The sequence below is a fragment of the Hippocampus zosterae genome, chromosome 12 (genome assembly GCF_025434085.1).
Source record: "Hippocampus zosterae strain Florida chromosome 12, ASM2543408v3, whole genome shotgun sequence".
NCBI classification, from domain to species: Eukaryota; Metazoa; Chordata; class Actinopteri; order Syngnathiformes; family Syngnathidae; genus Hippocampus; species Hippocampus zosterae.
This window is the reverse complement of record NC_067462.1, coordinates 6,348,027-6,372,556: the sequence shown is the minus strand read 5'-3', so window position 1 is coordinate 6,372,556 and position 24,530 is coordinate 6,348,027. Positions and strand designations below refer to the sequence as shown.

Sequence of the window (24,530 nt, the reverse complement as noted above, 5' to 3'; positions counted from 1 at the left end):
CCATCCGGTTACTAAATAGTCATTCTTCTCTTTTCAAAACACCACATCCTCAACAACACTCTTGTACATGTTCTACAATGTGCCCAACTGCTGCCCTGTCCTCCAAAACTCCATATTTGGAAATACATCAAAATACGCCCCCCCCCCTGCCCCCCAAAAAAGTAGGTATTCATACATTTTAATTCCACCATGAAAAAAAAAGTGTAGTGTTTGAGTGTCAAATCTTCACGACGTTATAAATAAGATATCACTAACTAAACTATGAATCGGAATTTTGGTAACTTGCATCTATTTTTCTTTATGTACAAAGTCAGGTTAGGTCCAACTATATAAACTGATTTGAGGAGGAGATGATTTCGGGTTTGAGTTGCGTCACGTTTTGAGACCTTTTCATGCCTCTAAATGGGAATTGAATGACGTGAGCGATGATTATTTGGAGTTCGTTGGAGCCTTCGTCAACTCCCTGAACTGGACACAAACGACACACCGCTTCCCTTACCTGGTCGCTAAAAAGCTTCGCACTCTGAGGTCTCGGCCATACTGGCGTTATTCCAACTTTGTTTCCAAATACACGCCAGCGTCTCAGAGATTTGACAGCGCTGCAAGCCAGCAGGATTTTGGTCATATTATCAAGCAAAGTCGCTCAGTATTCTGTACAACAGGTTTGGGTTCGACAAAGTGCGGTGCAGTTTAAAATGTGTTTAAAAACGTTGAAAAGATAACGACGAGCAAGGTCCCGTGGTGATTTCAAAAGTGAATGAAGGAGTTGAAGAATGACAGCATCAAGTTCCCTGACAGTTTAGTGTGCGTCCGAAGTGGTGGCAGCTGATTGGACGACACCAAGTAATTTGATGCGTCATTGAGGCGCATTGATTGGTCCTCCTCGCGGACGTCATCCAGTACAGTGTTCAAACAAAATTCGTAGGGCTTTCGAATTTCACAGCATCTACATTTTACATTACATTATTCTTAATTTGAGTGTATTTTCATTCATTTAGTGTAGTTTTCACATCACATTTTAAAAATCAACACACTGTTATTCCTTTTTCTCTATTTAATTACGGAAGAAACAAAAGTACTTAATACAACATCGAAAGTAACAAATATATATATACTTCAACATTTTAAACGTATCTATCTTTTGGGGTCAGTTGCTTGATTTTGAAAGAAAGAAAGGAAACAGTAGAAAAGACAGAAAGAAAGAAAAAAAAGGAAAAGCTCAAAAAGGGACCATGTGGACGCTCGGGGAAGTGGGATTAGAGGGGTCTGTGCATTTGCTGATCACTGCAAGATTGGTCCTCAACGGAGAAGGGTGCCTGACTGCCACTCTGCTGGATTCAGCAGTCTGAACAAAGTGTGTGCGTGTGTCTGTGTGTGTGAATACCGTGTCGACTCGGGAAGCGGCACTGCCCATATGGGAAAACAGCTGTACATTTTACACTTCTTTTTGTCTAATTAGTTGGGATACTTGTATGTGTACGTAAGACAAATATTCGGTTAGTTTAAAATCTCATTCGTGTACTCAACATTGCTTTGTGTGCTTTTACTCAGTGTTTCCAGCTCAAAAGCTCAAAACTCAGAATGAATTTAGCCTCAGGTTATGTTTTGGACATTGGTGCTCTACTGACATCTAGTGGTAATATTTAATGTTTACACTACATCTAAGAACAGCGTAATTACATTTAAACATGTTTATTTTCCAAGTTTTACGTTCAATTTTGCTGTTATTCATTAATCTAGATGCCCAGGTTTACAGTATTTACATTCCAAGTGATTAATTTTCAGCCACACGCGAAGTGGCCCCTGAGATTACCAAGAACCGTGAAACTTCACTTTTAATAGAAGAGAGTCCTAGTAAAAGATTTATTCTCGAATCTTGGTTCAACTGTAGATTTTTTTTAGATGGATATGACAGAATGCTAGAAACCTGTGTCACAGGAAATTGCTCAGCATTAAGTAGAGGGGGGATGAGACGCCAGTGCAATATACTGTATGGGGTTGGATTAGTGTGCAGACTGTGATTACGTGTTCTGAATTCCTTCACTGAGTGGCTGGCTTGTGGCCTAATGAGCTCAAGTGTCTGTCCTCGACGAAGGGGACCCCACATTGTCCGCTGTTTCAAGAGTGGCTTTCAGATGGTGGACCGAGCTTAAGAGAGGACCAAAATAGACCCACAGGCTCCCTCGCCTCTCTCTGCCAGATTTTCAAGTCTGGTTTTGGCTAATAGTTGAGACAATATAATATTTTGTTTCAAGGATCCATTCCACCAACACATTGACATTTCATGAACAATACTATACAGTCTGCGATTGGCTGGCAAGGCTGTTCAGGGTATCCCCCCCGCCTACTGCCCGAAGACGGGTGGGATCGGCTCCAGCACGCCCCGCGACCCTAATGAGGATAAAGCGGTTCAGAAAATGGATGGATGGATACTATACAGTCAGACAAACCCTATCTAGGTTTTTCCAGGAAGTCTTGCGTCAGATTATTATTATTTTTTAAATGGAAATTCATGTACAGCATTCCAAGGCATTTGATATATTTCAGGTCAGATCAAATTTTTTTAAACATATCACAGTGGGGTCTGGCTACAAAATCACTGTACATGGCAGCATGTTCGGGTGCACAATTGTGAATATGAATTATACAGACAGAAAAGACCGATGTGTAATATTCTTCTTCAAGTGATGCCCCTGATATAGTCCCCATTCAATCAGTCAAGACATGTTACACTGGGACAAAAGGGGAAATTTAGGGGAAATGTGAAATCAAATGAAACCATTTCCGCCCGGCCATTTAAAAATATATTTTATACGGCGCCTGTCAGCCACGGATCTTAAAATCATCGTCACTATTCCGAAACTAATGGCACCCAAGTTGTAACTTTCTGAGATCTAAGTTGGCTCTTATTTATAGACCGAGATGTCACACAAGAAAAGCGTCTACACAAAACGTCACCGGCCCTATTTTAGACCCAGCGTCATGTCCTGAGAACACGCAAGAGTCAAAGGAAAACCACACTCTGAAAGAGTGGCGAAGAGGACTGCACCCTTTGGCTTGTACTATATTCTCTTCCTCGATCATGATGTCACCAATAAAAAGATCCAGTGAGAAACTTTTTGTTTAGCCTGTCTCTGAGCTAATTTCTTTGTCGCCTGTATAGATGGATATTGAGAGAGTGAGGTGGCCAAAGGGAGCCTGTGGTAACAGCGAGCGCATCAGCCCCCTTAAGGAGTCATGCTCCCTGCTCTTAGAAATCCCAAGAAACTTCACACCTCACTGTAGGGCCTATAAATAGGGCCCATCTGTCCCCCCGGGCTCAGTTACAGCTTCGTTCCTGTGCGGAATGGTCGGAGGGGCGGTAAAGTAAGCACGATGTGTTTGAAAAGCAACTTGTGAGTGATGAATTGGGGGAAGAACGATGGCGCAATTTGGTTTTCCTCCAGGCATCACAGGTCTAACAGCATTGGGGTTTCGGGGGGGTAGATCACTCTCAGCTCAACTGTATTTAAGGAGCACTTTAAAACAACCGTCGCCATATACAAAGTGCTGTACATGTACATCATATATACAACAATAAAATATAAAAATCAAGACTCTCAGAATAAAAATCAAGTCTGAGTCATGATGAGTCCAAAGCAAAAGAATAGAAATGAATTTTGAGAGGAGTTTTAAAGATGGGCAGCGAGGGGGCTTGGCCCAATGTTCATTTCAACATTTCGTCCACCGTTAATGTGACCCGTAGCCCGAACAACTCAAATTTTAAAACGGTTGTGGGAGGGGAAGTAAAAAAATGAACAGCTAAGATCATGTGGTTGCACAAATGTGCGAAAATGTGTCATGGTCAGAAAAAAACAAAGTTATTTTCTTAAGGCCATGAAGGAGCAAAAAGTTGGGTGTAAGCACAACATTGATTGTCACTTCACTGGCCTATGCCATCAGTGAAGCATGGTGGTGGTCATGTTTTGGGGCTGTTTTCCTTCAGCTGGAATTGCAGGGAAGGTCTCATTATCATTTTGAAATTTGTGGTCAGTATCAGCCCGAAACTTAAAAAAAAAAAAAGAAAAGGCAGGAAAAGCCTACTAGACCACCTGGTAGCTATTTGGGGTACGTGAGAGTCACTTGAAAAGGTGACAGATGTGTGCTGGTTCCCATTTAACTTGAGTTTGAATGCGCTTGGTTAATTTTGAACACTGTGTGCACACTCGTGCAACCACAAAATAAACAACTGTTGTTTATTTTGACTGTCGCTCGCAAAAGATACAAACCTTAAAATTCAATTGAGTTGTGCAGTTTACATTGGAGGTCACATTAACGGTGGAAAATGTTTTGTGAATGACATATTTTTGTCTCACATTTTTTTAGTACAGTATCACCAAATGGTACATATTTGGTTGCAAAGGAAGGGCAATTTCTTTCATTTCCTCCTCTGCGGTACAACTTTGTCATCACCTCACCTCCCTTCAGATAGTGAAGCATCTGCCATCTTTGAAGTCTTACACCACATCGCGCTCATGCGCGGATTTTCCACCGGCTCAAGTTCTTCACATTTCATTAAGCACCAGGACTTCACGGTTGGCAAAGAACCATGTCTCCTAATCGGTGTCCTTTTCAGTTTGCCCTACACAGTATAGAGCCAGCCGATGATTTCATGCTCGCTGGGTTTGAGTGCTACTACTGAAACAGTTAAAAGAGTTCACATCAGGATGCTTGGGAGAGATATTGGCGGAATGGGATTAAGGGATCACTGACTACATAGCCGAGAGCGGGCCTCAGTGCTTGATTCCTAGGATGAGACAAATACAGCGCCTGTCAAACCTGCAAGGGCTTTATTATCAAATATCTGGTTGTCCATCCAGGGTAAAAACAATGATTGTTGTTTGTTGTTTTGTTTATTGTTTATTGAACATAACATATACAGTAATAATTTGACAGAAAATAAGGTAGATAAAAAAAGTAAAAAGAAAGAAATCAGTCTTTATTCAACACAGTTATTACTGTATGTTCAAGGGAGTAGGATGAAGTAAAAAACTTATCTAGTCCTACCCCGGTATGTGTTTATATCTACTAAATCATTTTTATATCATTCAGAAAAGAAAAAGTAAGAAGAAGTCTCCATTAAGGCTCATACTTTACCCTTAACCGTGATATTTTTACAACTTTTGGTGCATCCTCACCCTGACACTCTTGTGTCAATTTTCTCTTGTTGTATTCATAATGGTTATTTCAATACCTTTCTCTATTTATCAACTTAGTTCTGATTTATCATTATATTTAATGTTTAGAATTTATCATTTTAACTCTGATTGATGTAGGTTGTTTGTACTATTTTTTTGAATTTGTTTTTGAACTCAGCAAGCGATTTACTCATTTTTAGGTCCGTTTCGAGATTATTCCACAGATTAATGGTATAACCCTGAATGTGATTTTTTTTTTTTTGGTTTTGTTTTGTTTGTGTAAATGTGCCCTTTGTTTGACCGGCGGCTAGTTTGTTCAGCTATGTGTGACCCTTATGAGGACAAGCAGCATCAAAGGTTGGATGGATACTTCGACTGGATCTCATTCAACCACATGACCCCAAAAAAATAAAAATTGGTTTGAAATCTATTCTAGTGGTCAATGAAGGTAAAAAAATCATTAAAAAAAATCTCAGTCGCTGTCCCAATACTTCTAGACCTAATCTAATGTGCTACATTATTTTTTACACACTCTTAATACTTGAATTGTGGTTATAATATAAATGTTACAGTGATAGTAGCAGCCACAGTGCTGTTAAGGAAAATAAATTGGATCAATAAGCGTTTCCCCTTTTCTAATGTGGCCGTTAAAGTTATCCACATATCAGTGGCAGGAACCTTGAAAAGGATCTTAAAACGCTGAGTGTCACAACACCGACACACACCTGACACTCAATGATATGACGTCTCATGTGGCCTCCCGCAAGGAGCCGCACTCAATTTACGAATAAGTAAAGTGTTACATGTTTAGTCGGAGGTGGAAATCACACATCCTTGACGAATGGTTCATCTTGGTAACACTAAACCAAAACAAATTTAGAAACAATTTTACATAGTTACAGCATGAGAGTAGTCCACTATGGAAATTGGATGTGAGCAGGAAATGGATAGAGGTTACAGAATACTGCTAATTGTACATAATCTTCCATCCATTTTCATAGCTCTTGTCCTCACCGTGGGTCATGGATGAAATGGATCCTATCCCAATTGAATTTGGGCAAGAGGGCGGGGCTAATACAAAATAAGGCATTATTATGGTGCAACAGTCGCAATCGCAGCTATACTTTCAGTGACATTTTCAATGCAATCATTTTCATTGCACAAAGTAGAAGCGAATATTTCTCATGGGTGAAATGGGTCCTATCCCAACTGAATTTGGGCAAGAGGGCGGGGCTAATACAAAATAAGGCATTATTATGGTGCAACAGTCGCAATCGCAGCTATACTTTCAGTGACATTTTCAATGCAATCATTTTCATTGCACAAAGTAGAAGCGAATATTTCTCATGGGTGAAATGGGTCCTATCCCAACTGAATTTGGGCAAGAGGGCGGGGCTAATACAAAATAAGGCATTATTATGGTGCAACAGTCGCAATCGCAGCTATACTTTCAGTGACATTTTCAATGCAATCATTTTCATTGCACAAAATAGAAGCGAATAAAATTTAGAACAGATAGTTGCAGATAGTGCACATGATCATACAAATAAAAAAAAACACATTGCCCTTTATGAAATGGGAAGTGCGAGGGCCAAGCAGGAACCCATGTAATTTTTTTAAGGACCCGATTAAAACTGCAGGTACATGAAATTATGTGTGTGCGTGTGTTTCCGTGTGTGTGTTTGTGTCACCAGCACAACTGTCGACCCCGCTGAATCATCATGGCTCTGCCAGTCGTTTTCGTTGTCAACCAGGAAGTAGTCTGCTCGGTGACAAACACGTAGACAAACAACACAAGTAAAATGCTCATCAAATGATTTGGGTATTTGTTGACAGTTAGTCCTTGGCAGAGGTCTGCGTGTCCACCGAATGACATTTATAGTTATTACACTGGCAGCGCCACAATTTTATTGGTGGCTCATGATTCCGCACATTACGGTGCATTAATGAACGCCTTAAGTACAAGAATAATAAACACATTAAATGGAAAATTATAGTCACGTTTTTGATAGGCGCATGTTGGATAAGCCTGCTTAAGCGCGCTAGCGATCCTATCAGGATTCCATAGTGGAGCTCAGAATGGACCGGAGCACAGGTGCAAGGACTTGAGAGGGGCCACGGTTTCTATGGGTGGGGGGGAGGTGAAGGGATGGCGAATCTGAGAAGGTGGACAAGGGTGCCAGCGGGTGAGCCTAGATGACAGCTGAGGGACTCGGGCTTTCTCTGGCTTGCCCTAGTGGAGATGGGGTCAGTCAAAGTAAGTGTGTGTGTGCGTGTGTGAGAGAGAAAGAGAGAGAGAGAGAGATCGGGGGAGGGGCTAGGGCTGCACCGCCGGTCCTGTGACAGATCCAGACAAGAATTAAGGGGAGCAGAATTTGCACAGCTTGCCTTGTCAGAGTAAATGGCATTGGCAGCGGAAAGCACCATCCTGTAATGTACGTCACATCCTCCCAGGGGGAAGCGGCCATGAACTGAACCCACCTGTGCCTTTTTTTTTTTCAACTTTAGAGCTGTGTTATTTTACCCATCCATCCATTCATTTTCCGAACCGCTTGATCCTCACTAGGGTCGCGGGGGGTGCTGGAGCCTATCCCAGCTGTCTTCGGGCAGTAGGCGGGGGACACCCTGAATCGTTTGCCAGCCAATCGCAGGGCACACAGAGACGAACAACCAACCACGCTCACATTCACACCTAGGGACAATTTAGAGCGTTCAATCAGCCGACCATGCATGTTTTTGGAATGTGGGAGGAAACCGGAGCACCCGGAGAAAACCCACGCAGGCCCGGGGAGAACATGCAAACTCCACACAGGGAGGCTGGAGCTGGAATTGAACCCGGTACCTCTGCACTGTGAGGTCGACGTGCTAACCACTGGACTACCGGGCCGCTGTGTTATTTTAATAATCAATTAATATGTACATCATGATTAATTAATTGACAAATCAGATTCATAAAATAACATTCCATCCAAATTTCCATCCCTTTATTATGGGGGTAGGGACGCACACAGGTTGGTCTCGAATTGGCTGCAGGCTGCAAGGTACGAGCTGCGGGTGATCATTTTTCAGTCGTGTAAGGCATTTACTAACAAATCACATGCCAATCACGTGCCCTTGCCACGGAAATTGACCAATCGATCACCTGTGGACGGTTTGTACATTTTCCACCACGGTGTAAATTCCCAAAGTGCATTTGTATACTATCATCACCTACGATCACATTAAAAATGTCATCAAAACAACCAAGGTGAGTATATTGTGTGTGTCCCCTCACCAAGACATAAATGACCACCTTTTGGCCCTCAGCCCAATATGCCATGTTTAGCGAGGGGCCACGCGCATCCACACACACCCCTCCAAAGCTCGATCCAATCCACACACAAGGTTGGCCTTGCGGGAGTCAGGAGGAAAAATAGCCTCATATATATACACCCAAAGGGCTGCGTGCGTGCTCTGAGTCTCCTCCACTTTTGTATCGCACACCTTGTGCTGTCACCCCTCGCCGGGAGTGTTTTGTCTTTGAAGGAGCACGGTAGTTTGACTTAAAACTAAAATGGCACCCAAGAAGGACCCGAGGGCTCCTATCAAGAAGGCCGAACCGGCAGCGGCACCCGCGGCACCCGCGCCCGCACCCGCACCTGCAGCTGCAGCTGCTCCCAAAGCCCGTCCTGTGGACCTGTCCGCCGTCAAGGTAGAAACAAAACCCGATTACCATATTATTTTATTTTTTTTACCCATGTGTTAGACATTTCAACCCGAATTGTTGGACGAGAATAAATGATGGATACATCATTTTGTGACTTCATTTCCATCCGCAGTTTATATTTATATTTATATATGGGAATAGGGACGACTGTACTTTTAGAACTGGGAGTACCAATTTCCTTGAAACGATGATAAGAGGTTGACGATAACTAGAAATCAAATGAAAGCACTGCTCTAGAAATCAAACAAAATAAGTCCTGATACTTGCAAACACACTGCAAATGTCATATTTCATAACAGCAAGGTTTCGTGCCTCAGACCAATTGGATTATTGTCCGAAAGCGTGAACGTCAATGTAAATGGTCGCCTGTGTGTATATGCGACCTACGTTTGACTGGCAATCAATCCGTTGCGCCTTTGACTCCCGGTCAGCTAGCATAGCCTTTAGCTTCTTTGTGACACTTGAACAGGATGAGCAGTAGAAAGTGGATGAATAGATGTGCGCATGGAATGATGGGATGAGTTTCCTGTAAGTTGAGGCAAGTTTGGAATGGACGCTTCGAGCACGGTCACATGTGAATTCTAAGAACCATGGCGAGCTCATGGCAGACATCCTTGACCCCGCCCACTGTCCCTCAAGTGGTGTGGTGGCACCGAGTTTGAGACACCAAATGAGGGCATCTTAATGGAGCTAAAGATGGACTCCCGCATATCGGGTGCCACCGTGCGGCGCTAAATATGGCCAAGAGGACATTTTAATCCCAGTTTAGACTCGATTTATTAGTCCAATTAGGAGAAAAAACTATTTAGAGCGGTTTTGGGTTTGTGACGTCAATCTTCTTGAGATGTCTATTTTTGGTACTGATTACCAAACTCACATTGTTGCTTTCTACTCATCTCCAGGTTGAATTCACTGCAGACCAAATGGAAGGTATGAAGGGTTTTTTTTTTTTCATTTCAACTCTGCGGAACTTGCAATTGAAGACTGACATACAGAAACGTAGAAATTAGTGAACCACTTAACCAGAAACCGTTCAGTTAGCTAACAACGCAGGTAACGAACTTCCTTCAAGACAACCGTCATGGGACTTCAATTCTCATGACAGATGGTCACATCTGTCATTTGTTTTGGCATTCCAGATTCCTTGTGAAATCGGACTCTGTTGCGAACAAAATAACGAGGCACAAACATAAACGATTGCACAAGGAAAACACAAATTCTGCCACGGTTTAATTCCAAGAGTGTATTGCTCATGGATTTAAACGGGACACCGTTCAAGCGGACCCGTCTTGATGGGCGCACGTCGCGCTGGAGTCAGCACATACACACGCAGGCCTTGCCTTTAAAAGGAGGAGCAGGGGGGACTAGGGGGGGGGGGGGGGTCATATTCTCAGCTATCAATTCCAAGGTGGTCTTTTAAAAGAGCCCCATAGCCTTGCCTAGAGCGAGAAAGACAGCTGACATGGAAATAGTCCGAAGGGTGACTGAGCTGCGCCGGAGTGTATCCATCCAGCCAATAATATCACAACCTATAGAGGTTTTTTTTTCTGCCTCCACCTGCTGTCCATGCAATCGCAGCGAGTGCATTGCTCTTCGTAGTGTTCAAAATGAAATAGTTGCCATTGATTTTAAGTCGGCGGCCCGGTAGTCCAGTGGTTAGCACGTCGGCTCCACAGTGCAGAGGTACCGGGTTCGATTCCAGCTCCGGCCTCCCTGTGTGGAGTTTGCATGTTCTCCCCGGGCCTGCGTGGGTTTTCTCCGGGTGCTCCGGTTTCCTCCCACATTCCAAAAACATGCGTGGCAGGCTGATTGAACACTCTAAATTGTCCCTCGGTGTGAGTGTAAGCGTGGATGGTTGTTCGTCTATGTGTGCCCTGCGATTGGCTGGCAACCGATTCAGGGTGTCCCCCGCCTACTACCCGAAGACAGCTGGGATAGGCTCCAGCACCCCCCGCGACCCTAGTGAGGATCAAGCGGCTCGGAAGATGAATGAATGAATGAATGATTTTAAGTCAGCATCAGCATAAAAGATCCAACTGTATAACACATGAATGTTGAATCAAATCTGTATTGTTCAAAAAAACACATCAATACTTGATTAGTTTGGAACGTATAGTATTGACATATGTGGTGTGACCCCTTCCCCACAGACTACCGGGAGGCCTTTGGTCTGTTCGACAGGGTGGGTGACAACAAGGTGGCGTACAACCAGATCGCAGACATCATGCGTGCTCTGGGACAGAACCCCACCAACAAGGATGTGAGCAAACTGCTGGGAAGCCCCTCTGCCGAGGGTAAGATTCAGATTTGCTTGACTATTGCGCAAGGGAAAATGAATCAATGTCAACCGGTAAAAATGTATTGTACGGTTTGTAAAATGAAATGTTTCTTGTGCAATTGGTCTCATTAAAAATAACGAGATAAACTGTATCTCTCGAGGATTTGATGAGAGTCCTGTGGGACTTTTAACTCATTCACTCCCAAAGACGTTTTTAAACGTCTTTTCAGACTTGCTCCAGAATTGGCTGGTACTGAATTAGTTTTAAAAAGTTCTGCAACGGTAATTGCAAATCAATGCACAGTTCGCATCCTGCTGTCCAAAGTGGCGAATTAATTCTTCCTACTAAGGCTGACCAATTTTGGAAAACAATGTAATTGCGATTTCTTTCCCTCGATATTGTGATTTAAGATTCGTTCATTTATTGAAGGATCCCTTCCCAAGTATTTTTTTTTTTACGAATATCGACACTAAATTAATTTGTATGACAATAACAATATCGGATTTATTAAACATAAAAGTTGAATTGTTTTAAAGGTTGGGCTTAGACTAGAATCAACTTCAATTTAGAGTTTTTAACTTAACACTTTGACTTGCAGTCTTTTATGCGCTCACCAAAATCCCAAAACCCCCACAAACCATCCACACTCACAATCACACCTAGAGTGTTCCATTAGCCTGCCAAGCATGTTTTTGGAATGCGGGAGAAAACCGGAGTACCCGCGGAAATCCCACGCAGGTGTGAGAAGATGCAAACTCCACATAGGAAGTCCGCAGCCAGAAATCAAACGCTGCACCTCCGCACTGTGAGGCCGACGTTTTAACCAGTCGCCCACCTTGCCACTCTAAAATATACATATTTAAAAAAATAATAATAAATTTAAGCCTACAGATCAACCAAAATGAAGCAGTTTTGTGTGTTGTGTCCTTTATATTGCAGCTTCTGCAATTGGAAAATTGCTTTTTTCTATGTCGATTTGAATTTAATGAATTGTTCAGCCCTATATTGTGCGAATTAAGTTGCAAAGATGTAAAGCAGCCGCACGCTGTCCACGCAATGACCGTTGATCGCCTTGTTCTACTTAGAAATGGCCAACAAGAGAGTTACGTTTGAGGGTTTCCTGCCCATGCTTCAAACCATCATCAACAGCCCGAACAAGGCCGGCTTTGAGGACTACGTTGAGGGTCTGCGCGTGTTCGACAAGGAGGGTAACGGCACAGTGATGGGCGCCGAGCTGCGTATCGTCCTGTCAACACTGGGTAAGTGAGACGCCGCCCTGGTGGCCGCAAAACAAAACGGTCTACAGACAGTCGGGCCTTCCTGACTCGGGTTGCCTTTTGCCTCCCTCGCAGGAGAAAAGTTGAATGAGGCGGAGATCGACGCTCTCATGGCGGGTCAGGAAGATGAGAACGGCTGCATCAACTACGAGGGTGAGACGCGTCATCGTGATGTCAGCACATGTGCTTCCTGCCTTGTGGCTTGTATTGTCGCAACAATTTATCAGGGTTTCTTAGATCAGGGGGTGTCGAACTCATTTTCGTCGCGGGCCTGATTTTAATTACAGTTTCGCCTTGGAGGGCCGTTATGACTGAAATTATATAAAGAAATCGAGAATAACGGTTTATTCATCTCGTGTTTAAGTAACTGCGACGAGGGGTTTGGGAACAAGAAAATGCTCAAGGCATCACTTTTATTTATTACAAATGAGAAATTGTGATTTTAGCGAGCATCGTGAAAGTTGAAATCTTTGATTTCCTTTCAGGGGCCACTGAAAATGATGTGGCGGGCCAGATCTGGCCCCTGGGCCTTGAGTTTGAAACCAGTGTCTTAGATAAACTACATTTTGAGTAACTTTCATAAGACTTTTTTTTGTTTTAGATATTAAATGACTAAAGTAATGTTAGTATCTCAAAAATAATCAGGAATATCTTTTATGTTTTGTCATATTCATAACTCTTGAATTACAATGGTCAACCGCAAATTATAATCAGAGATGACTGTAGGTGTCCCTAAACCTATTCTTTATGCTGAAAATGTCAATCCAGGTTTTGAGATTTATTTTCACTTTAGATTTCAAGTTTGGCCAACAAAAACGTTGCGATGCGGATTTTATCAGGCGTAATCTATTGCAATGGCGTTTCAGATAAAAATTCCACATTGCCGAACCTAATTTCTAAATCTGACGAAACATATGACAATTTCATATTGTTACTATTATTATAAACATTATGAAAACCTGATGTAAAAAAAAAAAAAAAAGTAATTGAATCCGACAGTCTTCCGGTGTCGCCCATTGCTCAGTAAATTAACTGAACAGCTTCAAATCCAAGCCCATATTTGACACTGACCGATTTGAATTCTTCTTTTGTGTCCTCCCTATGTCCTGCCCTGATCTTCACATGCAGCCTTTGTCAAGCACATCATGTCAGTGTAAGGGCGCCCCCAGGCCCCTCCCCCCACCGCGGTGGTGGTGAGCATCGAGTATGTGCAGACCCCATGGTGTCGTGACATTCACTCGCTGTTTCCTGCGCCACCTGAGGAAGCAGGGCAAACAAAAGGACTATGAGATGCCATTTCTAAATCCTTCTATTGTTTTTTTTCCACACGTATTTGTTTCTTTTTTTGTTGTTTTTTCCTCATCTCCAACTGGTGCTCCTTAGGCTTCTTCGGTTCCGGACGTGTTCCTAAATTTCCATCTCCCCAAAATACCTTCGCCTGATTGGGGGTACGCCAGTTTTCTCAGTGCAGGAGGGGGTGATGGGAGAAAGAAGACCCTCCCTCTTGTCACTCATTGGCCGGCAGTCTGAGCGACTGCTTTGGGCACAGGACTGGCTATCGAGGTCGATCCCCTCCTCATCTAACCCGACCCTGAGTCTTAACTTATTGTACTCTCATCTGCCATTTCGCAAATAAACTTTTCACAAGTTCCCATTTTATTTCCTGATCTCCCCACACTTTCTGTGTATCTCAAAAGAAGCACTACATTCTCACTTTTTTTAACTTATCTCGTTTATTTTAATGAATTACCGTAATTGGAGTCATATCAGCGACAGCAGGAAAAAATAAATATACTGCATACATCAACTTGACCGTTTAAATACATTACAGTTGCTGCAGGATGGGGCGAAAGGAGGGGCGGGCGGGGGGGGGGGGGGGGGGGGGCTTACAGAGATGGGGAATGCCGGAAAACACAGAAGCAAACAAACAGGTCAGTCGGGATAAAATACACGTCCTCCGGAAAAAAAAAAAAAAAAACAAGATCACACCGACGTCTTTTTCTCAATGAATGAATCGACTTTTTCAAAAGTTTTCCACATACGGCAACAAAACAGCCCGATACGTTGGTTGTAAAACATCTCGAGATCTGCACCAAATGCACACGCAAAAAGGAATCCATAAATGGCATGTCGCATCGGGAGCGCCAGCTGCACGCTCCAACATCTGCATACGAGTCAGTCCTTCGCGTTGCTCAGCAACGCAACGGCGGCGCTGCCCGACACCAATAAATACACCGTAAATAACTACGAACTACAAAACGTGAACTTATTTATTTCTTAGCCAATGAATGACGAAATGACTAAAATCCCTTTTCAAATGGCAGAATAGCCTCTTTTAGTTTGTGATTCAATTCATGCTCATCGCACATGACTCTGCTTTTGCAATAACGCAGGTACCGTATATTTTATTTATATTCGTATGGTGTTGCTTCCTTGAAAATGTTTTGAAAGGGGAAGTCAACCCCCAAGATTTTCTGTACAAAAATATGTTCTACGCAGCCCCACCAGTCTAAACGCGGCATTCTGATTAATGTCGCGTTTGTGAAATACGAGTTAAGCAGTAAAATCCACCTGATGTGGGGGTGACAGCAAGTGACAAAATGGCCACCTCAAAATCAGGTGGATTTTACTGCTTAACTCCACAAACGCCTTCAGTTGACAGACGCTGTCAACAGCCCCCCACCCCCGCCACCCACCCCCCTCCTCACCTTAAATGGCTAAAACCAAGTGGATTTTGCTGCTGAACTCATTCTCAACAAGCGCGATATTAATCAGACTGCCGTGTTTAGTCGTGTGGTGACACATACAACATATAAAAAACATGTTTAGGTTGACTACCCCTTTAAAGGACATGTAGCTGGTTAAGAACCTGTATTTTTATTTTCATTTCTCTCTCTCTCTCTCTCTCTCTCTCAATGTATCGATGTTTGTTTGGTTAAATATTAGGAGGAAACGAATGACGAGCAGTATGGATAATTGGCTTATCAAGGGGTCTGCTGTCCATGCACGTTAGCAAGAACAACACGTGCAGCATGATGTGCTGGCCACATAACGTACAGAATATGGCCACAAGTAAATAAAAGCTAGAGCTCCTTTCAAATGTAGACCCAAGATCAGTCAGGTCAATATGAGGCTCCCCCATTACCCCCTATTTGTATGTACAGGTAATCCCGTTTAGCACTACAGGTGAACTATTCTATGCAACATCATTCAAAAGGAGACACCGGTGAAAGTAGGACCAAATAGAACATGTCAAGGATGAAAACAGACAGATAGAAAGAGGAAAGTTAGGAGTCCCTCCTCGTGGGTCTTTGAGATGTGAAGCAAAGTCGCGATCACCCTGAGTGGCCCTCAAGGCGGCGGGTGGGGTGGTGAATAGCTGACAGGTTCAATGTAAGAGCATCCACGATGCATGTTCACAAACCCTGCTTCGCCAGAGCGGCAGTGAGGTCCTCCGCTAAGGTCGCTAACTGCGGCGAATCCAACATGTTGAGACTGCCGGACGATGAAAGGTGGCTGTCCCGGTGGCGGTGAGGCGACATGGAACGGGATCGGCCCGGCGACCGGACGATGATATCGGCCCCGTGGTCCACTCGAGCCTTGGCGTGGTCGCGGAATGTCAACCTGTGGCTCTCAATCTAGCAAGTGGTGAGGTATAAGACAGTGTTTATTTTCTTCAAAAATTAAAAATTGGATTCTGATGAAGCATTTCTTAAATGTAATCAAATGAAGAAAAAAAAAATGCCAGAAGATTGCAGTATAAATGTTGAATAATATATCACTGGCTTCTTTGATACAACTCATCATCTTCCGAGCCGCTTGATCCTCACTAGGGTCGCGGGGGGTGCTGGAGCCTATCCCAGCCGTCTTCGGGCAGTAGGCGGGGGACACCCTGAATCGGTTGCCAGCCAATCGCAGGGCACACAGAAACGAACAACCATTCGCACTCACACTCACACCTAGGGACAATTTAGAGTGTTCAATCAGCCTGCCACGCATGTTTTTTGGAATGTGGGAGGAAACCGGAGCACCCGGAGAAAACCCACGCAGGCCCGGGGAGAACATGCAAACTCCACACAGGGAGGCCGGAGCTGGAATCGAACCCGGTACCTCTGCACTGTGAAGCCGACGTGCTAACCACTGGACTACCGGGCCGCCCATCTTTGATATAACTACACAAGCTAATAAAATACAATAAAAGAGCTGTACATAAACAAAATAAATATCAATAATGCTTACTGTAACACGACCTCCTCCTGGAGTGTGATGAGCATTATCCAAGGACCCCACTTTTGCGTGGGCTTTGTCTTTAAAGTCCAACTTCATGCTCTCAATACGAACGTTACCGCCACCTGAACAACACCAAGCACATATTCTCCAAGTGAGCGCCTTTGTTTGTTTGTTTAACAAATAGTGAGACTCGAACATGCTGTGCTACACCATGGTGAAATTTCCCTATGGGAGCAAATGCAAATCCCGGTCCAGGCACTTGGTAGTAAAATATCGAACAATAGCGCTATGAATGGTATCACCAGCAGATGGAGCTGTAGGACCAGAAGCGGTCGCGGTGGACCGCGGGAAAAAAATTTGTTTGCTTTTTCGAATGAAGGAGCGATATATATAGGAGCGAACCCATTTTCAGCAATGAGAACTTGTCACAATCATTAATTATAAATAAGTCAGATCGCTTCTTGGAGATTGTGTATGGTTTGTCGAGAAGGTGTGTTACCAGGACGATGGTGAATGTTGTCTAACGAGCCGCACTTTGAGGTCACGTGACTCAGGTCAATCTTCTTGTTCTGTATCTGTATCTGTAAAATAAAGAAATTAGAGCAGGCTGTCAGGTCATAGGGCTAACTGATGTTTATCACATAGAGCAGGCGTGTCCAAAGTCCGGCCCGGGGGCCAAATCCGGCAAATTTCATCCGGCCCTCGGCCCCTGTCATAAAATCAGTGCCGTCTGGCCCGCAGGTTGGGCGCAATGGAACACGTGTTGCATTGACTGAGGTCTCGTAGACTGGTGAGTGATGTTTCATAGAGTACTGCTTCCCTCTAGTGGCTAAATGAGTAATAGCATTCACTAAATGAGTAATAGCATTTAGACACTAGAGGGCATCAATCACGAGTTAACAAGACATCACTCCGTGTTTATATTGACTGATATGTCACATTTCAAATGATCCTTGCAGTTGTGGATATGTGTATTGCTTGTTCATTTCCCTGTTGTTCGAGTCAAAGGTTTTGTGACTATTGAAAAGTCATAGTGATACATTTTATGTTTCAAATCAATCAATTTGCACTCAGGAGACTTCTGTTTAAGAAAAAGTCAAGTGAATAAGCAGTTGCATGTGATACACCTGTTTCAAATGAACCAAAAGAAATTCTTAAGATTGTTGAAATTAAAATAAAAATGGAAATGTGAAACAGACTGGCTTACTAAAATTTGCTGTTGTTGTATGTATATTGTTGTTCAATGTAAAGAATGTCAGCCAAGGTCGGCACTCCGACATTTTACCACATAAAATCTGTCCCCCTTGGCAAAAAGTTTGGACACCCCTGACATAGAGGTTTTAAAAAAGATGCAACAAGATAAAAACATGATGTTTGCTCTTGGGGGCGGGGGGGGGGGGTTCCTTTTGAATAGTACTTGTTTGTATGCAAAACAAGGAGGAAAACAAAAAATACTCCTTTGTTGTGTGGAGTTAGATCTGACGTGTAAGATCTCAAGAGGTGTCACATGTCCCAAGACTTCTTACTCCCACTCGATATTTAAGTTAATTTAAGAGTACTCAAAGCGTTGGCAGCTGTTAGCGTAGCAACCTACTGCTGCCATCAGCAACTGATGGAAAGCTTGGGGGGGGGGGAAAAATATGACGGTTTATAATTCAGCAATGCTCATGATCAGCCTTTGAGAAGCTCAAGTTTTTTTTGCAGACACGACCACCTCCAAGGGGAAGGGGCACAGCCAAAAGGCAGCACAAGCACACAAAAGAGACACAAACACTGAGACGATGACTTTTTGCTGCACAAGACTCACATTGCCACCTCCTGCTGAGTAGCCCCTCCTGTCCAAGGACCCACACCTAGACTGAACATGGCTATAGTCCATCTTAACACTGGGGATGAGGACCTGCAGGATGGAGGTGAGGAATGAGCTGGGAATGGGCTTCAGCTGGCTTTCTGACATCGACATTCTTCAAAAGCCTTATCGACTTATGCATGTGGTGTACAAAAAAAAAAAAGTTATTGCCTTAGTAGTTATATTGAACTTTTGGTTCAAAACATTCACATGCAACCATGACGAATTGCTTTATAAACATTTATTCGCGGAAATTTTTTGATTGCCCTTTCTTGTGCAATACATTTTTCTTTTCCTCCGATATTTAAGAGTAGTTACAGCCAATGTTCAAACTGTGCAGAATGTGACGGTGGCTTACAATATTTAACATACGCATGATGCATTGGTTTTAGCGTGTTCAATAAATCAAATGTAAAAGTATTTCAAAGTGGACCTTGCATCCATGCATTTTTCTGCACGCAGCCCTTGACCGTTAAAAAAAAGTTTGGACATCCTTGGTTTAATAGCAAGTGAACCGACTCTAACACCCACACTCTGTACAAAACGGCCATAGCCTTAGACGATTCGTTTATACATTGCAAGGATGCTAAAATGTTAGCATGAGTGAAATGCAGACGAAAGAGTTGGTGCGATGTGAAACAACAAATACATTTCAGCCAGCACGGGAAAAGCAATGCAGCCACAGTGCGAGAAAGTAACATGGTACAAATTAGGGTAGAAGAGAGCGGGAGAGCAATATTAAAAGAATGTTGAAAGTTTAAATGCATGATGCAATTGAGTATTTTGTCATGATAAAGTAGAATTGAATAACCCAAATAAATCACTAAATTTAAAAAAAAATCATACTTGGTCTTAAAAACCAAAACCAACCAAAGACTGGTCCCAGTATTCTGTGTCCTCTTACTTAAGCAGGTCGTTCTCAGACTTCTCAACATAGCAGGTGGTCTTCCAATATGGCATCCTTAAACACACTTCCCCCATGTGCAATAAAGTCGGCTACATTCAAACCAGCTGTTGCAAACATAATTGCAGTGCAGTCTGAGGAAAATCTAGTCTGTGATGTTGTGTTAACCCTCTCAGGGACGGGCGGCTACTACAGTGGATGGCTTATCGTGTTATCGGGGTTCCGGGGTGCAGCATGAAAGGGTTTAAAAGTGGCCAAGGTTTATTCGGCATAGCTGACAATATCCATGGGAGTCGTTCGGCATAGGCATGATAAAACGTTAGGGTCACACACACACGTCAACTTTAAGGCTAATTGGGAATTTTGCACAGTGGAAAAGATACAACAGGGAGACTCGTTGGCTCCGGGGAAGGGAGACAAGAAGGGGGTGAAGGGGGGTCAACATTGAGGGCTACATACATTGCCTCCACTGGGAGGTTGCTTGAGATTATCCTTGGAGCTGCATTTTGATTGCATATACCTGAAGTCCAGCTTCTTGTTTACAATATGATTCTAAAGAGAAACAAAAAGGATGACATGGCAATGAAAATTCTACTCAAGAGGGTACCTCTACTTACGTTCATACGAAATGTTCAAGTTACAAAACACCCCAACGGGAAAATATTGCCTCTTGTTGGGAGAGAAATTTCGAGATACGAAAAGTAAAAATACGGTATGGGCTGGCCAAGTTTCTTGAACAACCCCCAAAAAAAACGCGCAACAGTTGGCGTTCAACCTTCGAGGCCCCACCGTAGTATTTCCAAACAGCTACCATGGATCACTTGACAGTTGTTCTTTTGTTAGAACTTCCCCCATTTTTTATATCTTTTTGGTGCGTGAAGAATATGTCAAAAACAGATTCATCACTGATTTGTGGACCAACTCCGAAGAGAAATATGTGGCTTCGTTGACAAGACAGTGGTTGCGGGCTGACATATAAAAGACCATTAAAAAAAATTTTATTCGTCATACAAGTCTGAGTAGATGGTGTTATAAGTGATGTCAACATTTGTTTCCAATTGGACCAGACGAAACATATACAGAAGATGTCGACTTGGCGCCACAATGTGATTTGTTACTTTTGCTTTTTGCTCCTGATATAAGCTCTGCATCATACCGGCTCCTCGTTTCGTGCTCGCACCTCGGGACACAGAAGCAGCCTTTTGATTGGGTGTGCATATTTTTAACTCAACATTTTGCGACTGCCAAGAACATTTCACCGCTAATTAAAAGCTGCCTTGTTGTTGTCTCCAAGAGATTCCTTTAATTTCTCTGGTCTACCCTTGCACGTTTTATGTTTAGGCAGTGACCTGATTTTATGGATAGTATCAGGTTCTGGCAAATATAATTACGACATCTAGTCAGTGAAAAAGTCATTAGGTGTTGCTGACACAATCCAATGAGATCCAAAACAAGGGTTGACATGAGATTCCAGAAAGAAAATAATACAAAGTGACTTAATTTTAAAAACGTTATTATTGTGTTTGGAACTTGCAATGGCTTGGAACTTCTTTTTTTTTTTTTTTTTAGTCCCCATCACATAACATTTTTTTTCTTTTAATAATATTACCGAAACATCTTCCAGTGTGATGCAGTGCACTTCCACACCACTGCAGGGTACAATCACGTTAACACAAAGGACTTTGTATTCGGCTCTTGTTTTGGCTCTCATTAAAGCAGCCTTATTAAAATGCAAATGTTATCACTTTGTTGTCATATTCGTTGATAAGGAAACAACTTTAATCGGTCCGCTCGCACTCGCATGCTATCAATTTAAAATGTATGGTGCTGCGGTGTACCAGCAAGCCTTGGGTCCAGGTCATACTGTGAGCCGTTGACAGACACAGCGTCAAGGAGATGACGCGGAGCACTGAGTTCCAGATCCAAGATGGGGCCTTGTGTTTGGCCTCAGTTGCCATTATTTGCTCCTTGTGCTTCTATGGTGACAATGACAAGTGGCGGGTCAGTGGCCAGGTGAGGCCTTCCGGTGGGGGTGGGGCCACTACTAGGAGTTACTACTGCGGGTCAAGGGAGGGGCTGATGATGACCCTGGCAACACTTTTAAATTATGCAGAAGCCTACGCTTAGAACTCTGGTATAAGTGCTTTAACGTCCGACTCGATGGATTATCATTTTGAACTGTAATGAGGATTTTTAAATGGAATTCCTTCTTCTTTTTTTTTTAAACCCTCAAATTCTAGCCGGTAGTCAGAAATGAATCCTACATAATATTCACCACTACAACATATTCTAATTACAAGTGCAGGTAACAGTGGCTTGTTATCTTATATATTTTGGATAAAACAGCAAAAAAAAAAAAAAATCCCGAAATTTTTCGCATGGAAAAATATCATTGAAGACTGAACATATAAGCTTTTGTTAATTACCGATCTTTTTTTTTTAAGGGCAGTGGTGGCGTGATCAAATATATTTGATACGCACTTCATGTTGTCGGATCATAAATTTCGTTTCATAGTGGATGGGTAAAATACAAACAAAACACTAAGGTTGGAGAAGAGGAAGATGAAAAAGGAAAACCTATCAAAGATGAGTGAATCAAAAAGTCTCAAAATTACTTCATGACAAAAATACCTCCTACAGTCCGAAAGAAACAAGTAGTAGGTAGGTAGAGGGTGGGCGGGAGAGTGCACCAAACATGTGAGTTGACTCTTACCTGTCCACCTTTGGGCTGGTACTTGATGTTATCTATGGAGCGGACCTTGGACCGGACCCTCTTGAAGTCAGGAAGAGGTTGGTTAATGACTCGCAGCTGCTTGGGTGTGGTAGCGGGGGATTTGGGCGGGGTACGGGCCACAGCCACCCTCCTCTCCTGGGACATCAAGCTGAGCGAGCGCGGGGTTCCGGGGGTCCTTGAGGAGGATGAGCAGCTGGGAGGGGTGCCAGGGGTCATGGCGCTGGAGCCAGGGGTACGTGGCGTGGAGTGGCCACTGCGGGCTGAACGGGAGCGGATTGGCTCGGAGACTGTTGGCGAGAAATCCGAGGATAAAACCTGAAACCTTTTCACAGGCTAAACAAGGTGTCCTCTCGATGATGACACGGTACATCAGCGGCCCCAAACCTTTTTTGCCCCATCGACCGGTTTAATGTCGGACAATATTTTCAGGGACCGGCCTTTATGGTGTGACGGATAAATACGATAAAATATTTTGATATGACACGAATGATGACACAAGGAACATCCTATCTGGACTCAACACTCTCTGGTCGCTATGGTAACGTTTAGACGTGCCTTCAAAATAAGATACAAAGTGCATGAAAAATACGACTCACCATCGCCGCATATCATGCAGAGAGGGCTTGGGGGGTGGAATCTCACGTTGAGACAAATCCGTATTTTGAGTAGGATGCCTGATACTATCTATTACATTTAGGTTTCTTTTTCTTGAAAGTCGTGGGCTCCTCTTCTGTCTCCTGACTGAGCCTTTTCCCCTTCCCAAAGACGTTTGTTTTTATTACTCATTTTGCTAGCACCCGGCTTTCATTTTAGCGGTAACCTATCACGTGACGGAGAAGCTCCGCCTTCACCTGCATCAAGAGTGACATACGGGATGTAACAGAGTATCCGGTAAATTTTCAAAATAAAAAATTCTTTCAAAGTCTGAAATAAATAAAACGGAAGTAAAGTAAGTTATTTATTCTTTCTGTGTGGCCCGGTACCAAATGACCTACGGACCGGTGCCGATCTGCGCCCCGGGGTTTGGGGACCGCTGCCGTACATGAAAAGTAGGTTCTAGGAAATGAAACAAAACAATGAATTCTCGCTACCCGTCATACTGGGAGCTCGACCTGTCCGTTGATCTGCTCTCATCACAGCACGGCAGGCTGAAAGGGGACAAATGAAAAAAGATTCAGATTACAAGAGAAAGCATTCAAACAAGCAATCATGTGATGACAGAATGGAGTGGATTTTTTTTTTAAATAATCTACCTTGTATCATAGTCATCCCTCATATATTCGTAAAATTGGCATTTGCGAATTCGCTTGAGTTTTTTGGGGGGAGGGAGGCCTTGGGGGCCTGGGGATGTGCTCACGCCAAATCTCTTGTATTACGATATATTGTCAAACACCAGAAGGGGGGCGACGGAGACAGCTCTAATCACGGGTCAGTTATAACACTTCCAATCTGGAACAAGCTAGTCGCCATAAACGTGATGTTGTGGCTAATGACACTCAAGTGTGGCAATGAGATTTTTATTGTGTTTAGCCACATTGGCTAAGCGGTTTCAAGTTCCAGTGCCAAGCCTGACAGCCTACCTGTGGGTCTGCGGGGAGCTGTTGATCCAGAGCTTGTGATGGAGGTCGAACTGTCCTCATGCTCCTGGTACGGATGGCGACTAAGAGAGGAAGCTTGCCGCGGCACAGAAGATCTCTTGTCAGGACTTTGCGATCTACCATCCTGTGAAACACAAACACCAAATATAACATCCTCCAGTAACTGGTTGCCGATTGCATTTTTTTTCCCAAAAATATTCACAGAGACTTTTCTGAATCCTTGCAGCTCGCAGCGACAGGCCAAATTGTCATCCACCTACCTTGGCTATGAAGGTTGCAAATACTGATGCTGAGGATGGACGAGGTCCATCTAATGAGGTAACCGTTGTGGACATAAAGGTGTGTGTCTTTGTGAGGGCAAAATGCTGAGCATGGCGCTGAAATGGCACAGAAATGAGGCCCAGGGGGGTGGGAAGTGAGTGACATAACACTAAAACAGAAGGCGTAGGATGACACGGGTGACAAAAATAATGTTTCCACATGAATGATCACGTACATCAAGTGGTTCTAGATTTTATTCATGGGGTGAAAATTTAAAAAGAACTCAAACATAAAATTTGAACAACCAGATCTCATGCAAAATCTGCTGCTTTGAGATGTTACGAGAGATAAGGATGATAGAAACGAGAAGGCCGTCAACATAAAGTTCTTTGGTGACATTTATGACAGGCATAAATGCTCTTATTTAGATACAAGGAACTGTCATGATGATGCCGAAGGAGTAAAAGAGCCGCACGAGAAATGTCACGGGGTGATTCAACACCTACTCGGTGACT

The 24,530-nt window shown here is 43.3% G+C and overlaps 3 protein-coding genes across 17 annotated transcripts in view; 1 reads left to right on the top strand and 2 right to left on the bottom strand.

Annotated features, from left to right (window-relative positions):
• The window catches only part of cps1 (carbamoyl-phosphate synthase 1, mitochondrial), a 28,158-nt gene extending 27,362 nt beyond the window's left edge, over positions 1 to 796 (bottom strand). The window contains exon 1 of the mRNA XM_052081712.1: positions 500 to 796. Coding sequence (XP_051937672.1) covers positions 500 to 625 — 126 coding nt within the window. The 5' untranslated portion in view covers positions 626 to 796. The remainder of the gene's footprint in view (positions 1 to 499) is intronic.
• A 7,832-nt stretch (positions 797 to 8,628) lies between these two features.
• Positions 8,629 to 14,098, top strand: myl1 (myosin, light chain 1, alkali; skeletal, fast). The gene is made up of 6 exons (XM_052081706.1): positions 8,629 to 8,868; positions 9,786 to 9,813; positions 11,034 to 11,177; positions 12,248 to 12,421; positions 12,515 to 12,592; positions 13,568 to 14,098. The coding sequence occupies exons 1-6, from the start codon at positions 8,731 to 8,733 to the stop codon at positions 13,594 to 13,596; spliced, it is 591 nt and encodes a 196-aa protein (XP_051937666.1). The 5' UTR covers positions 8,629 to 8,730; the 3' UTR covers positions 13,597 to 14,098.
• A 1,237-nt stretch (positions 14,099 to 15,335) lies between these two features.
• The window catches only part of map2 (microtubule-associated protein 2), a 41,855-nt gene continuing 32,660 nt past the window's right edge, over positions 15,336 to 24,530 (bottom strand). For 10 of the 15 annotated variants that reach the window (XM_052081619.1, XM_052081624.1, XM_052081631.1 and 7 more), the window contains 9 exons: positions 23,737 to 23,878; positions 23,248 to 23,304; positions 22,136 to 22,443; positions 21,261 to 21,398; positions 19,882 to 19,974; positions 18,477 to 18,569; positions 17,169 to 17,250; positions 16,679 to 16,791; positions 15,336 to 16,077 (listed from right to left, as the gene is read on the bottom strand). In XM_052081619.1, the coding sequence (XP_051937579.1) occupies positions 15,856 to 16,077; positions 16,679 to 16,791; positions 17,169 to 17,250; positions 18,477 to 18,569; positions 19,882 to 19,974; positions 21,261 to 21,398; positions 22,136 to 22,443; positions 23,248 to 23,304; positions 23,737 to 23,878 (1,248 nt within the window). In that variant the 3' untranslated portion in view covers positions 15,336 to 15,855. The remainder of the gene's footprint in view (positions 16,078 to 16,678; positions 16,792 to 17,168; positions 17,251 to 18,476; positions 18,570 to 19,881; positions 19,975 to 21,260; positions 21,399 to 22,135; positions 22,444 to 23,247; positions 23,305 to 23,736; positions 23,879 to 24,530) is intronic. The other 5 variants (XM_052081625.1, XM_052081626.1, XM_052081629.1 and 2 more) reach the window with 5 other exon arrangements.

Excerpts from the sequence above, each read along its gene's own strand:
- myl1 (XM_052081706.1), top strand. The coding sequence starts at position 8,731 with ATGGCACCCAAGAAGGACCCGAGGGCTCCTATCAAGAAGGCCGAACCG. Across the intron at positions 11,178-12,247 it reads GGGAAGCCCCTCTGCCGAGG|AAATGGCCAACAAGAGAGTT; the intron begins GTAAGATTCAGA and ends TGTTCTACTTAG. Across the intron at positions 12,422-12,514 it reads TATCGTCCTGTCAACACTGG|GAGAAAAGTTGAATGAGGCG; the intron begins GTAAGTGAGACG and ends CCTCCCTCGCAG.